This window comes from Poecilia mexicana, unplaced genomic scaffold (genome assembly GCF_051168715.1).
Source record: "Poecilia mexicana isolate PSO_F unplaced genomic scaffold, ASM5116871v1 scaffold_13, whole genome shotgun sequence".
Taxonomy (NCBI): Eukaryota; Metazoa; Chordata; class Actinopteri; order Cyprinodontiformes; family Poeciliidae; genus Poecilia; species Poecilia mexicana.
Genome location: NW_028263382.1, coordinates 25949845 through 25964132, shown reverse-complemented (window position 1 = coordinate 25964132; position 14288 = coordinate 25949845). Strand labels below are relative to the sequence as shown.

Here is a 14288-nt window from a genome sequence, read left to right as displayed (position 1 = left end):
AGAGGCAGTCTGTTGTGTAGAAGTCACATACTGTATGAAATGTTAAAATGCATAAAAATAACAAAAAATGATGTGAGACTCATCGTTCACATGAGGGGGGGGGGGGGAGGAGGAGTTTTACGAGCAAGATGAAAATGTTTAAGCTTGTTGTTTTTTAGACGTATTTAGGGAATGCAGGACAAAAACACATTTATACAGTTTTACAAAAAGGGAAGAAACAAAAGGGTCATATAAGATATGATAGTTCCAGATAAACTATCACGAGCCTCATGACCCAGTATCACAGCTGTTTTTAAAAAATAAAGTCATCAGAAATGGTCCTCTTATGGTTTACCGTATTTTTATTAAAGTAAATCAAACCACCGATAAGGAAGGCTTTCATTCATCTCTTTCCTTTTGAATCTAGGATAAGTAAATGGGTCACATTGCCCTCCATAAACCATGTGCAGGAACCCGCCCCTTTATATCCGCCATCATCGTAATAAAAATGTTAAATCACCATGACAACAATGTGCGTCGTTCCACAGTATCCAATAAGAAATCGCAGCTGAATGAGAAAGAGGTCCGCGAATCGATGGTGGCCTTATATCAAAACACATGCAGGGACAATAAATCAGTCAGTGTACATTTATAAACAAAGAAGGAAAAAAGAAAAAAAAGAAAAAAAGCGGGTGTGGTCCACAGCTTTAAAATCAAAAGTGCAAGGTTGAATTTCACCAAAACTGTAAAATCCTCCAGAAATGCACAAGTCAAATATGATTGGGAAATGAAGTTGATCCTACAAGGTCATCAATAACCTTTACATTACACCCTTAACGTGTAATGACATCGTCGTTACTCCGGAGCAAAATTAATTCCCATCAAGTCTGTGACGGCAGCGCATCGGTCCTCCCCAACCTGTGGATCATTTTTCTGGAGCGGAAAACAAAGACACCGCTCGTATCTGAGGTGGTGTTTCCCTGAGACATTAAACAGAACTTGACATTTATGTCAAATAAAAAAAAAGAAGAAAAGAAAAGAAAGAACGTAGTCATCTGATAAGCAATCAGATAAAGTCAATTAATCACCCGTGTTTTCTTGCGTGTTGTGTCTCACGACGTGTGCCAGCAGACACACCCTCACGGTTTGACTGGAAGTGTTGTTAATTGCGTCCCTGCGAGTTATTTAGACCGCGGAGCCGCATTGTGCCTGCTGGATGTGACAGCCAGTCTGAATGCACGTGAAACACATCATTTCCCAGCAAACATGCACGGCAGTGGCAACGTCATTAATCAAATATGCGCTGATCAACTTACCTGTTGTTTCTCCGGAGGACGTTCGGGTTTGTATTTATATAATATATATATATCCGCCCCCGATGATCAGTGACGATCAATCTGCTTGTTTCACTAACGATTTGGTTTCGAAAAGACAGCTCATCTGTTTGTATGTTGCACCACGATCATGTAGACACGACTTCTCCTGGAAAAAAGAAAAAAGAAAAGAAACAGACGTGATGGATAACAACGTGGTTCCTGCAGCAACAGCTTTTTTCCGTGTGTTGGATCCTGTCGTTACCCTTTTCTCTGTCTCTCTCTCGCTCTGCACAGACTGGTAGTATATATACAATAGATTCCATCATACGGATTTTTTTTTTGTCTCATATTCATAGCATCACAATTAGAATATTTTCTAAAAGTTTTATTGACAAATATAAAGGCTTAATGTTGATTTATGTTGATTTTCAATAATATGTCTTACAAAAATGTAAACTCAAAATTAGTTCTCCACGTAGTAATATAACATAACCTGTGTTGCCACAGTTACCTTGAAAAAGTAATCCGACTATTCTTTAGATTCATTCTCAAAAAAAAAGTAATTAGTTACTTTATTGATTTTACTTTATTCTTTATTGAAAAAAAAAGAAATAGTAACACTCAGTAACTTGGATAACTTTAATCTGGTTACTGGTTTGGATATTACCAACTAATTTACTCGATATTAAAAGCTATTGAATAGTTTGTTCATGTCATGTAACAGTCAACGCATCCAACACATGACTGGGGCTCATTTCATTCATTTTGAATGAATGCATCAATGCAGCGTGACATTGAGGCGATCTGGCCTGTGGCTGGTCTGCAGCTCGGTTTGTGTTATTTTGATCTGGTGTCCATCAACTTCTTGACAGTCAAACACAGATTTTCTTTGCTTGACAATGTTGCCTGCTCAATTCTCATCTCCCTCCAGTGCTCTGTCTGGAGTTTCTCCCATTGAGCTGGATTCCTCTGGTGGGATTTCAACTGGTTCCATCAACGAACAGAAGGGGAAGTTGTGAATGAAGTTGTGGGTGTCAATTTTATGCGGTAGAATGGCAACGGTGGAAGTGAACAAAGCCGTGTTGGCCAGACTTCCAAAAATTGATATGAACTAACATCAGCAGCCATCTGGTTCGGCTCGGCACTTCTCTCTTTGCAGTGGGGGATGGTTGTTTACTGGTAAGTGCCGTAACTTCAATCTAGTGCATTTCATTTGTCATCCCCAAGCAATTTGGTTTTAAATTCAAACGTTTTGTCCACGCCTCCAGCAAGTGACTGCTTCCCAATAGATTCCAGACCTTCTGTATGAACCAAAGTGTGGAATACCGAGCTGGCTTTTCACCAAGTCACCAGGAAAATTAAATCAAGGTATTGACAAAGTCTCTCTGCAGGGAATCTTGAAGTGTCCTAAAACTTCTACAACTGTGTCCAGCCATTCCTGTCAGATGGCTGCACATGGTGGACTAAAGACAGGAAATGACATGGCTCCCAAAAACGTCTCAGACTATGGAAACTTCACTTAAAGACATTTTGTGCCTCTCCAACAGTGGGAACATTTAGGAAGCAGAAAATGTGTGAACAAAGGACACAATAAAACAAAATCCACAAAAATGAGTTTATATTCACAAAATTTCAAATACATGTATAAAATCTCTTTGATTTCAGTACAAAGCAAAATATAATTTTCTAAACTGTAAACAGACAGACAACAATAAGCAGACATTGCCCTGAGAAGAATATACCTATTGACAATCTCTCTCTCTACATATATATATTTATATCCTTCATTTTTAAAGTGAAACTTTGATCAGTGGGATCACGATAATAAGGACCGTCATTGGCAGAAATTAAATATAGAAAGGTGAGCTATTTTTGAAGCCCAGCTAATGTAAGAGTGAAACACCCAAAATCAAAAATGCTAGCCTGATACTGAATCAACTTATTTAGTATTTACTATCTTTCTGAATCCCCCAAAAGCCGACATGTAACCCTTTCTGGTGGCTGTAGTGTCCTCTCGTCCCTATGTTCTTGTGTGTGTTGCAATTTCTTCGTCAAACACGAGTTTGCAGTGCAGACTTCATTAACTAGGCTGGCCGTGTAGGAGATATTAAGGCTTCACTTGCTGTGAGAAAAAACATATAAAAGAAAGAGGAAGCAATGTAAAAAAAAAAAATCAGTGCAAATATGAACATCAACATGGTCAGAGAAAAATAAATAAGTAAAAATTCTCAATTCTTACCTGCATTTTGCTGTAGACCCACGGGAGAACACTGCTCACTCTGGTGTAGACACCAGGTTTGTTTACGTCGCCACAACCCGATCCCCAGCTGGTGAGCCCCACCAGGTACCAACGGCTGGCTCCTTTGCACACCAAAGGTCCTCCACTGTCACCCTAAATCATACGCATGAAAGATTAGCAAAAACCGTTACCTGTAATTTTTGTGTCTAATCAAAGAGAGAGGGGGAAATTCACATGGAAGTGTAATTTGCTCTGTTCTTTGCTTTTCACGTGTCACTTGCTGCATTTGTGCATTTGCAAAGTGAAAGACAGAAATGTTTCAGATATCTAAATTTTAAAATATTGTTCCTTGTGACACAGAATCCCTGGCACAGCGTGTTGAAATGTTTCACAATCAAATTTTATATTTTCAGTTTTCAAAAAAAAAAAAAAAAAAAAAATGGATTTTAAACTCAATTTCAAAAATTGTTTTCAAAAATCTTCCCTTTTGTTAAAATGTTTACAAAATTTTGCTTCAGCTTTCAGCAGATGGTATTTTTATTTTTATTTTTAACCCATTACTCGTTATGTAAGCAGCTTTGGTGTTGCAGAATATCACCTAACAAAACAACGCTTGCTGTGGCTCTAATTTAAATGAATACAGACATTTGTCGTTTGATTTAGCACACGCAAATAGTTTTGCAAAATTACCCCATTAAAAATAGCCTCACCTGACAGGAATCTTTGCCTCCTTCCAATTTTCCAGCACAAATCATGTTACTGGTCACTGCACCGCCGTACACTGATGCAGTGTTGCACACCTGTGTGCTAATGATGTCCACACTCACTTCCATTAGGTCTTTTGAGACGGTTCCTTTAATTGGAGACAAACAGGGTGAGTGAAATACACCAAGGAATGCCTAAGAACAGATAAAATTTCACATTTGTGTGCAGTATCATAGCAACTTTTAGGATTTTATTTCACTACATTTTTTAGACCAATCAAATAAAACAGGGCCTCTCCCTCATGTCTGCAGTGTCTTTTTCATTTAATGATTACTTACGTAGTTAATACACAAGCTGCTGACAGGTTATTTGTGTTCTTTTAACAACACTGATGTTTCTTTACTAATGTTCTACCTTCTGCTTTTGTGCACCCTATAAATCAAACTAAACATTTGTGCACCCTATAAATCAAACTAAACATTTTAAAAACCCGTCAAAGTGACACATTTTGTTTCCAAAAAGCTCTAACCATGCCAAAACATTTAAAATATGAAACAAAAGCCAATTATTGCCTTCGAATAACAGAATTTGCAACCAGCCTTATGAAAGCTTTCAATTAATAATCACATAATGGACAAGAAAATACAGCACTTGCCTGTCAGTGCAGCCCGAGGGTATTCAAAGTGGAGAGCTAGCCCTTCTCAGAAAAAAAAATAGAGAACTGCTCCCCCCATGAACTACATTTACTATTATTTTTGTAAACATTTTGCTGTTTCTATGCTTGATGTTTCATTCATAAATGTTTCACTGATGTTGTAGGGTTTACCTGCCTTAGCAATGTGCTATTACGCTTTGCCCACGTTTTTCCTTGTATATTTTTCACTGAAACCAGTTGCAGCATTTTTTTTATTTATTTTTTTTTTTTTACCTGATCCTGCCTGAGTACTGCCAAAACCAGACGTCCAGCAACTGGTTCCCTGTGGAAAGTCCTGGCCAATGAGCGGAAGGCAGGCTGGCTGAACATCATCTGCAAAACGCAACTGCATTTAACTTCAGTAAATTCATCAGCAGCTTTGTGCTTCCTCGAGGAAATTAAAGGACAGACAAAGTGTGTTTTTATCAAATTATCAAAGTGAGACTGGATAAAGCAAAGGTTTACCTGCAAGGGAAGCACATTTTGCTAGTAACACATTAACAGCACAGACCTTCACAGGACAATTACAATTTTCTCTGAAGTTGCCTCAGGCAGTTTGTCCTGATAGACAACTAAATTACATAATGGAGGTTATTTTTACTGTGCCTATCATGTAAAATCCCAATAAAATACACACAACAAAGGCATGAATGTTTTCTAAGACACCATATGTGCTATTTAACCTATCGCCATTTAGACACTTGAATAGCTGAAGTCTTCAGTAGTAGTGGTTCATTTTTATTAAAAAAAAAAAAAAAAAAGGTTCCTAATGCTCCTAAAGATTTCTCAAAAAAGCGGCACCGTGAGGTAAAAATGACTCTCACCGTTAAAAGTAGCTTGAGACTTAAGCTTCAGAAGAGCAACGTCTTGGTCACTGGTCCTGCTGTTGTAGTTCTCGTTGAGTACGATCGTCTGAACCAGGTAGGGCTGAGTTAGTTTATCCAGAGACACGATTCCAGCATACACTCTCCAGTTTTCAGCAGAGAGGTACTCCCTGCGGTGACAGGAACCGAAATACATTTTTCGCCGTAAAGGAGTGAACTGGTCACGGCTTATTTCAAAATCCTAGCTTTCCATGAACTCATTAGGTAAATACTGTTACGATGTTCTGCAGTTTTAACGTAGCTCACAGGTTTTACATTGTGAACTATAGAGTGGGAAAAGTAAGCGCTACGATGGGAATTTCTGCGCCACTCACTTGGGGAAACAATGAGCAGCGGTCAGCACAAAATCCGGTGAGATCAGGACACCGCCACAGACGTGGGATCCTTTGAACTGAAGCGACACCTGCCATGGCCACTGACCCGATTTAGCCACAGTGCCCCCAATGATCCGGGATGTAGCCGGCTGTTTACCACAGTCTGAGAAGGAGAAAAGTGAATATAAGGAAAAGATTTATTCATTCAAAATTGATTTAGTTTTTTTTTGTTTGTTTGTTTTGTTCAGCTGCTGTATATCCGCAAAAAAAGTCAGCATCAGGTTGTCTTTTTATGTTCTCAGTTGGTCTTATTTTAGTGACTCATTCACCAACTGTGAATGAGTTGGTGAATGAGTGGTATCTGTCCTTAGCCACTCCTTAGCATATTTCTTACTTCCAGGTATGTCAGAATGTTCAGCCTACCTTTGTTTCCCCGCACTATAGTATTTGTTTCGCTTTGCATGGCCTACATATTTATGAAGGGCACTGGCTTCATGGTGGAGCTGTTGTTGGCCGTCAGACATGGCTTTTGCATATTTTTGTCACGCTGTAAGAGGGACTCTCCGAGTGTCACGACTTCATTCGTCAATAAAACATGCCTCTTGATTGACCGACCTCTCAAAGTCGCTCTAAGGTGTCGACATGAGTGGTCGGTTGTTCGGTCGTTGTCTTCCCTGTTCCCTGTTCTTCTTCTTCTTCTCGAGAGAAAGAGGCGTCATTCACCTCATAACCATGCAAAGGTTAAGCAGGTACAGAGAATGGATGGATTGGTAATATTTAGGCCTGCATTCATGTATTGGACCCACTTGAGCTGGCAAGTGATCAATTTGACAACTAATTTAGGTCTAATCTGGATCTAAAATGGTTTAAATTGTCCAGTTCATGCAGAAACAACAGGTGGTTGCAGGCGGCTAGAACAACAGTACAAACCGAAGCAGCAGAAGTAGGTGTCATCTTAGCAGTTGGGTAAGTAGTGTGGAAAATAGCAGGCAAATAAAAGTATAAACACTGACACAATACCCCCACCCCCATAAATCATTTTAAACCTTTGCAGTCTTTTTTTTTTATTATAAGAGCTCCTATTCATTATTTAAATTTCAAAACTATAAATGTGACAAAAAAATAAAAAGTTGAAAGCGAAACTGTGTGAGTTGCAAGGTTTTACATGAGTTAAAACGAACAATGAAGGAAAGAAAATGGAAGCTGTTGTGTGACTGTAGGAGCAGATGGAGGCGTCTTACCCACACACTGCAGGGAGACGGTCTTGTCGTCTGGACAGGAAGAACTGCAGAATGCAGCAGGAAACACATGCCAGTTACCATAAGTACACGCCTAAAAGGAAACATTCTGAGCATGATGTTTACATGCTCAGAATGTAAACATGCCGGTTTACCTGGTACTTAAGAGACCCTGAACAAGAGCAGCTGAATTGCCGGTCAGTTTTAAAGCCATGGATGGATTGGAGTCAATTTTTTCAATTAAATAGGACCTGAAGAAGGGAAAAAAAAAGAGATGATTCAAACAATTGAGAAAACAAACCAGCCAACACAGCAGACATTTCATCAAATCAGCCCCTGGTTTGGTGCTGGAAACTGACTCTGGTTCTGTCAAGCTGAGAGACGACGGCAATTTCTACGATTTTCAATTGAAGTCTAAGCACACGGGCAGCAGGGGAGGAGAAACGAAATGGAGCTCTGCGGGTATGATAGAGTTTGCAGACTGAAAATCTAATTCTCACTGATGGCTGCTGTGACTGGATCTGATAGAGAGGTTTAAAAAGTACTTTAAAGAAGCCAAGGGGTGGTTTTAGTTTGCTAACGATCAATAAATCTCTGTCACTGTACAGTGTTTGTTAAAACAGAAATGTGTTTACTGTCTTAATCCGAGCTGCGAGCAGACACGGTCAGCATATTCCTTGTTCCAGCCACTGTAACACACTGGTAGGAATCGTCCATCTTGGGCTGTTCTCACCTCCAGGCTGTTGCTCTCTCCGAATCGCACTATAGAAGACATGGAGCGAGTTTGTTTTTGTGTTAGCTTGTTTTTTGTTTTTTTTTTGGAGAAAAGGTGCATTTAGCTTAGCTATCCAAGTTCTTTTGCACACATTTACAACCATAAACATGTCCTTAAGGAGACATGTCAAACTAACTTTCAACTCTTAGCATTTATTTTATTATTCTCATTGGTTCACAGTTTGGGAAAAAAAAGTTGAACAGAAATCGTTTTATGACAGTGTATTTTAATAACAACCTGGCTGATTGTGTGCCTGTGTGCAGTGCACTCACCACAGTTTGTTTCATCAGAGCCCAGCAGGCAGTCCTTGGTTGCGTCACACTGGACGGTGTCGTTGGAGCAGGTGTCATGCTGAAGCAAAACATCCTCTTCGTCAAGATTTTCTTTGCTGTTGTCGTCATCACCATACTCTGCGTCCGCTAATGCCTTGGTGCCATAATAAACTGTGGACGTTGAAGTGGAGTTTATTAGTTAATGAAATGTTCGACAAGTCTAACAACAAACAAAACAAAACAAAAAGAGCAGAAACGACAAACTGTAAGTTTAAATGAAAATGGAACTTCTGTGTGTGAGAACAAGCTGTGCACATGTTTCCTTCATCTAGCTGCGTTTTCCCTGGCAACCGAATTGATCGAAACAATGCTACAAAAAAAAAGTGAAGAGAAGACTTTATTGTCAGCCTAAGTTCCTTCATTTGTTTTATTCTTTGTGATCTGTTTTTTTTTTTTACATTGTGTGACCTTTTCTGTGCAGTGTGCTCAAACATTTCTGGGTAAGCAGAAGCACTACTGCAGAAATGAAGCCCAGGATTTTAATTTTTTTAATTTTATTTAATTTTTTTTATGTTCTGACTTTGCGGAGCAAAATAACTCTCTGTACCAAAACACAAAAATAATCATGCCTCCGTTAGCTTAGCATTTACAAGCAAATTGCCCTACACAAAAACATTGTGAACAGGATGTGAGTTCACTGAAAACTACCAGCTACATCCTTTAAAAAAATAGAAATGCTGAAGCTAAGCATGTTTCAGGTCACATGTTGTCAGAAAAGCATCATTGATATTTACAATGTAAACCGTGTTGTACTGATGAATGGATGTGTGCAGTTTAACTAGGGGTTTGGTGTCAAGGTGAAAATATCCTAATGATGATGCTATTGATTTTGTGTAAACTGAATTATTTACTCAAATTAATAAACTAGACATGGCTAAAACAGAGAGAAGCAGACTCATATAAACATGTCTTTAGGCTGTCTGTGTCATGGTTTAAAATGGTATCAGTGCCATGTTGGAGGAGCCAATTAATATTTATGACTATATTAACTCATGTACATGAATAGACAGACTTTACCTCCAAGCCATATAGCGACTCCCAGCAGAGCAAGCACCAGCAGAGCCGCCGCTGCCGCCTTGAGGAACTGTGCCTTGTTTCCACAGCAGCTCTTTTTCTTCTTAGGCACTGGACAGAAATGGAGAAGTCAAAGATGATAAAAAAAACAACAACATAGAGACTTGTTTAATCTCAACAACTGTAGATTTTACTCACATGGACTTGGTTCAGTGACTGGGGGCAGAACAACGGGTGGGGGATACTGGGGAATGTAACGCGGCTGGTTTGGGAGAATCAGCCCTGGGTTTGAGCCATACACCACTTCTTCATATGGCCTGAGGGGGGGCTGAGTGTGTAGACCAACAGGGTAGTAGGGGGGAGGAGGTGAGTCCTTAGGAGGAGGCAGAGGAGAATGTAAAAAAACGTGATATTAAATTGAGTTTGTTCATTAACATGGGATTTATTCTTGGGAAAGGAACATAGTGCTCATAACACAAAAAAAGAAAAATTATGCTTGTCACTCGCATTTTGCTGCCAAGACTCATACAATAACATAATTTTTTTATGCAAATGTAGAGAGGTGAAAAACGAGTTCTTAGTAAATAAAAACAATAAGTAAGAAAATAGGCACCCCAACATAATTTTTATTTTTCCTATGCAATTCCACACACAACCACTGGGGGCGCTGCCGCGTTGGTGGCATAGAGAAGATTGAGCACACAAGAAGAATAAATCTCTCGGTTGAATGTGAAGTAACCTCAACGGTGTGTCTCGTCTTTCTCATACCACAGTATACATATGGTTTTGTACTTATTAGTTTTCTTGAAAGAGTTGAAAAGGTTCTTGAATCGAATCTCAATGAGTCGCGTAGTTCGTTTTTGTAATTGTTTACGAAAAAGGGGCTTGTTCATGAAGGCTAATGGGAGCTAATGCTAGCGGGCCTCTACACGTGTGTGTGAGCTAGCTGAAGGATAGCGGAGTTCATTGGAACTTGTGTTTTGCAATTTTTGAGAGAGTTTTCACTGAAAGGATATTGCTCTGGTTTCTTTATTGTATTTTACGTGATTTTTTTTATGGCTTTGTGGCAAAAACCAGATAAACTATATCTGTGTGAAGCTGAGTACCGAGGTACTGCATTAAAGAACCATTGTGCCTTTTTCAGTTAACTTATCAAGTATATTTTTGAGTTCACACCAGAGTAATAAGCTTGAAGCTAAAACGAGAGGTTTAGGAATTCCTTTCAGATTTTCTTTCTGCTGCTTTCTTTTCCCTTCTCTTTTGTTCAAACTTTAACACAGCCATGTCAGAAATTCCCAACAAAAGCCTTTATCAATATTTGGATTTTTCAGAAAGATTGGGTGATGTCGGCATACAAAGGACAGGTGATAAGGACGAATGGGAAACTGAGTTCACAAGGTTGATTTCATATCTTTAAATAGCCCTATTTCCTGTTTCACCCAGTAGATGGTTGATGTTTTGCTATTATGGGCGATGTTGTAACCAAAATGGGAAGGTTGAAAAGAGCAGGGAAATATTTGTATAAGTAATTTTCCATTAGAAGAAGTTTTGCTGTATTCTATTAGGAAACATGAAAAGTGCCCTACAAAAATATTTGTACACTGAATTTTTTTTTATTGATTTTTGTCCCATTGCAAACACATGTCATGAAGTGTGGTCTTGTTGATGGTGGACCAAATAGCAGACAGGAACTGGGACGGTGGATAATTTTGAATATTTGAATGAAAATATTAGAAAACAAAAACTTACAAAGATCGATGGAGCCAAAGCAAAAACACAAATTATGCTGGGGAAAGAAACTATAAGGAGACAAAAGGAGAACACAGAGAAGTGACAGGAGATGTCGGGAGTAGAAGAAAGGATCCGGCAAGTAATGACTGAAAATGAGAAGCTTAAATATTGAGGAGGTTGAATGCTGAACAAAAGACCTGATGAGCTGATTGCAGGTGGAGGAAGCAGGAAGCAGACTTAGGAGAGGGAGAGAGAAAGTAGAGCAGGGGACAAAAGAGAGCAGACAGTGGATCAGGAAATAATTCTAACAATAAATAACCAGACTAAAGAAACCTAATACAACCAAAGTAACAAAGAATAACTAAGAAATAAACATAACTAGAACAAAATGAAAACAGGAACAAGACAGATCTAACAAAAACATCACAGAAGTAAACATGAGATTTTCTGTGATACATCAACACTGCAGTGTATAATTGTGAAGTGAAAGTAACATTTTATGATGCTCATACTTTCTGGATAGGCAAGGCTCTCCACCAATACCCTATAAACCACCTTGAACTGGAAGTGCATATCAAAAATGGCTCAATCACAGTGAAAGAATCTGAAGCAGTTTTCAACTCTATGCACAGATTTTTAGTTGGATGTCCATCTTTATGCTAGTTGAGCTCTTCCATCACATAAAGGTTTTCAATCTCTGTTCCTTTGTTTGTTGAGGGTCATTGTTCTGCTGGACGCTGAACCTCCACCCAGGTATTAAGTCTTTAACAAAATTTAAAAGGTTTTCAAAGAGTACCCTGCATTTACCTAAATCAATTTTTTTCCCCCACACATGTCCGGTCTCTGCATTTTAGCCAGTGAAGCCTATTGCCTAAATGTGCCACAGCAGTTTTCCTCTACACAAAGCATATCTTATCATTGGCATCATTAAATTAAGACTGCATTCAGCATCAAAGTAAGTAGGTCACATTGTTTTGTCATTTAAGCTTTAGTTTTAGTTTGACCCCTGTGATGCAGAGACAACTTGCTACTTGTGTGTGCCAAATCAAGGCAGGGAGATTTGACCAATAAATAAGAAAATCCACCTAAAAACATGATATGCTTTCTTATGAAATCTATTTCACTACCCAAACATTTGGGACTATTGTTCTGCTTTTGTTTTTTATCATAAGCTTACCATAACCCTTGTATGAAGAAATGGGGTCCAACCGACCCCACACACTTAAAACTTGTATCATTTGCCATAGTCCTCTACGTTTGCCTCAGTCCTCACAAGCACAAGGGGTTAAATCTCTGAAGCTAAGATAACTTAAGTGTCAAGACAGTCAAAGTGGAAACTAAAATTCTTTAATGTTTCATGTAATGTGACTCAGCCTGTTTGAGCACAAGTTACAACTATTCCCTCTTTATCTTGAGTAGTTGTGAATGTGACCGGACAAGTTTGTGATGTGTAGTTTCTCCGCCCTGAATGAGGCTGACCGTGCACCATAGCTGGTTTTGTTGCTTTGAGAAAACATTTCTCAGATATTGTGTGTTACTGCCGCGACAGACTGTCAACCTGTCCAGGGTGACCCCGCCTCTCACCCGGAACGTTAGCTGGAGATGGGCACCAGCACCCCTCCCGACCCCACTAAGGGACAAGGGTGTAAAAAAAAATGGATGGATGGATGGATGTGTGTTACTGCTGCACTCTTAGAGTTTGGCTTACAACTAAACTCAAGAGTTAATTTTATTTTATTTTTTTCATTATTTACATGTTTGAACTCATTTTTTCCTTCATCGTTATTGTACTTTCATAAACTCTTCATTTCCTTTTAGGTCTTATTTTTCCTCTTCAAAAACTAGAACATTGTGTGCTTGTAGGTCATTGTCAAGTTACTGGTTTTCATGTGTCACAAAGAGTGTTAATTCAAACTACATTTTCACGTGTTTAATTCTGAATGATTAGTCTATAGGTTTGTACATTAACAGGATGTAACTGCAGCATATTGTCTGGATAACTAAAAGTTTATTTTGAGGTCCAAAATAAGTTACTGAAGATCCCATGAGAAATCCTACCTGGAAAGCATAAAATTGGTCTTTTTCACATCATGAAAAGTTCACTTTAACCCTTTCATGCATGAATTATGATCCTTTGTGTCAGGATTTTTTTCATTTTTTTCCATTTTCTTAAGGCATTAAAAAAAGTAGGAAAAAAATTGTAAAAGCAATTTTCTTTCTTTTATTTTTTTTAGGTGATCAATTGTAATTTTCTCCAAATACAAAGTTGTTTTTTGAAAAATACATCAGTAGTATTGGTCTTTAGGGGTTATCTGATGTCACAATATCTTTGTTTTACCTGTAAAAGTCGTCTACAGTAGAAGGAGGGACCGGGTCGGTCGGCATGCTTTTCTGTCTGTCGGCCATATTGGACTTAACAAAACTAATTTCTGGCATTTGCAGCTGATGGCCAGTAGATGATGGTGTATTTTATGATGCATTAGTGTCCACTGCAGTGGTCTGTGTGCATTTATAACATAAAAATCCACAAGAAGCACAAGAAAATGGCTTTTAGACAGCTGTTCACAGTAGTGACCACTGCGCATGAAAGGGTTAAAAAAAATCAACTTAAAGCTGAATTTCAGACAGAATCCTTCATTGGGTCTGCTGCTTTGCAGATAAATCATCATTCATCACACCCCCACTTGGGTCCACAGACAAACAGTATTCTACGCAGGTTTAGACCAGCAAAACAAACACATCCACAGTTCAAAGTGACATTTCGATTCTGATGAGCTTCACAAAATAATTGAAGAAAAGATAAAAATTGAAGTAAAAACCTACCACATCTCTCTTTGCCATTGGAGTTGGGACAGCAACAACTTGAGAGTGGAGGTAAAAGCAAGTGGGTGGAGCTTTTTCACAACCAGGTTATCTCCGTTACAGCAGTAGTCAGAACATGGTGGTGAAACATTAAACTCCTCCGTTCGTCCTTCTCCGCTTCACGTGAAGTTGGGTATTCAACAAACAAAAACATTAACTATAAGGGTTGCTCTTGGACGTCCCTCCTTGCGGCCTCCCACGTCAG

At 38.9% G+C, this 14288-nt stretch overlaps 1 protein-coding gene across 1 annotated transcript; it reads right to left on the bottom strand.

Moving 5' to 3' along the window:
- Nucleotides 1-2896: 2896 nt before the first annotated feature.
- On the bottom strand, nt 2897-14226 carry tmprss13a (transmembrane serine protease 13a). The gene is made up of 13 exons (XM_015005117.2): nt 14045-14226; nt 9689-9863; nt 9494-9601; nt 8417-8587; nt 8005-8131; nt 7525-7620; nt 7373-7416; nt 6132-6294; nt 5758-5927; nt 5168-5266; nt 4245-4387; nt 3535-3687; nt 2897-3417 (listed from the first exon to the last, which is right to left on the bottom strand). The coding sequence occupies exons 1-13, from the start codon at nt 14060-14062 to the stop codon at nt 3403-3405; spliced, it is 1482 nt and encodes a 493-aa protein (XP_014860603.1). The 5' UTR covers nt 14063-14226; the 3' UTR covers nt 2897-3402.
- Nucleotides 14227-14288: the final 62 nt, after the last annotated feature.

What these genes read in the sequence shown, in the direction of transcription:
- tmprss13a (XM_015005117.2), bottom strand. An exon ending in CTCTGATGAAACAAACTGTG is followed by an intron (nt 8,132 to 8,416) that starts GTGAGTGCACTG and finishes TGTCTTCTATAG; the next exon opens with TGCGATTCGGAGAGAGCAAC. An exon ending in CAGGGTCTCTTAAGTACCAG is followed by an intron (nt 7,417 to 7,524) that starts GTAAACCGGCAT and finishes TGCATTCTGCAG; the next exon opens with TTCTTCCTGTCCAGACGACA.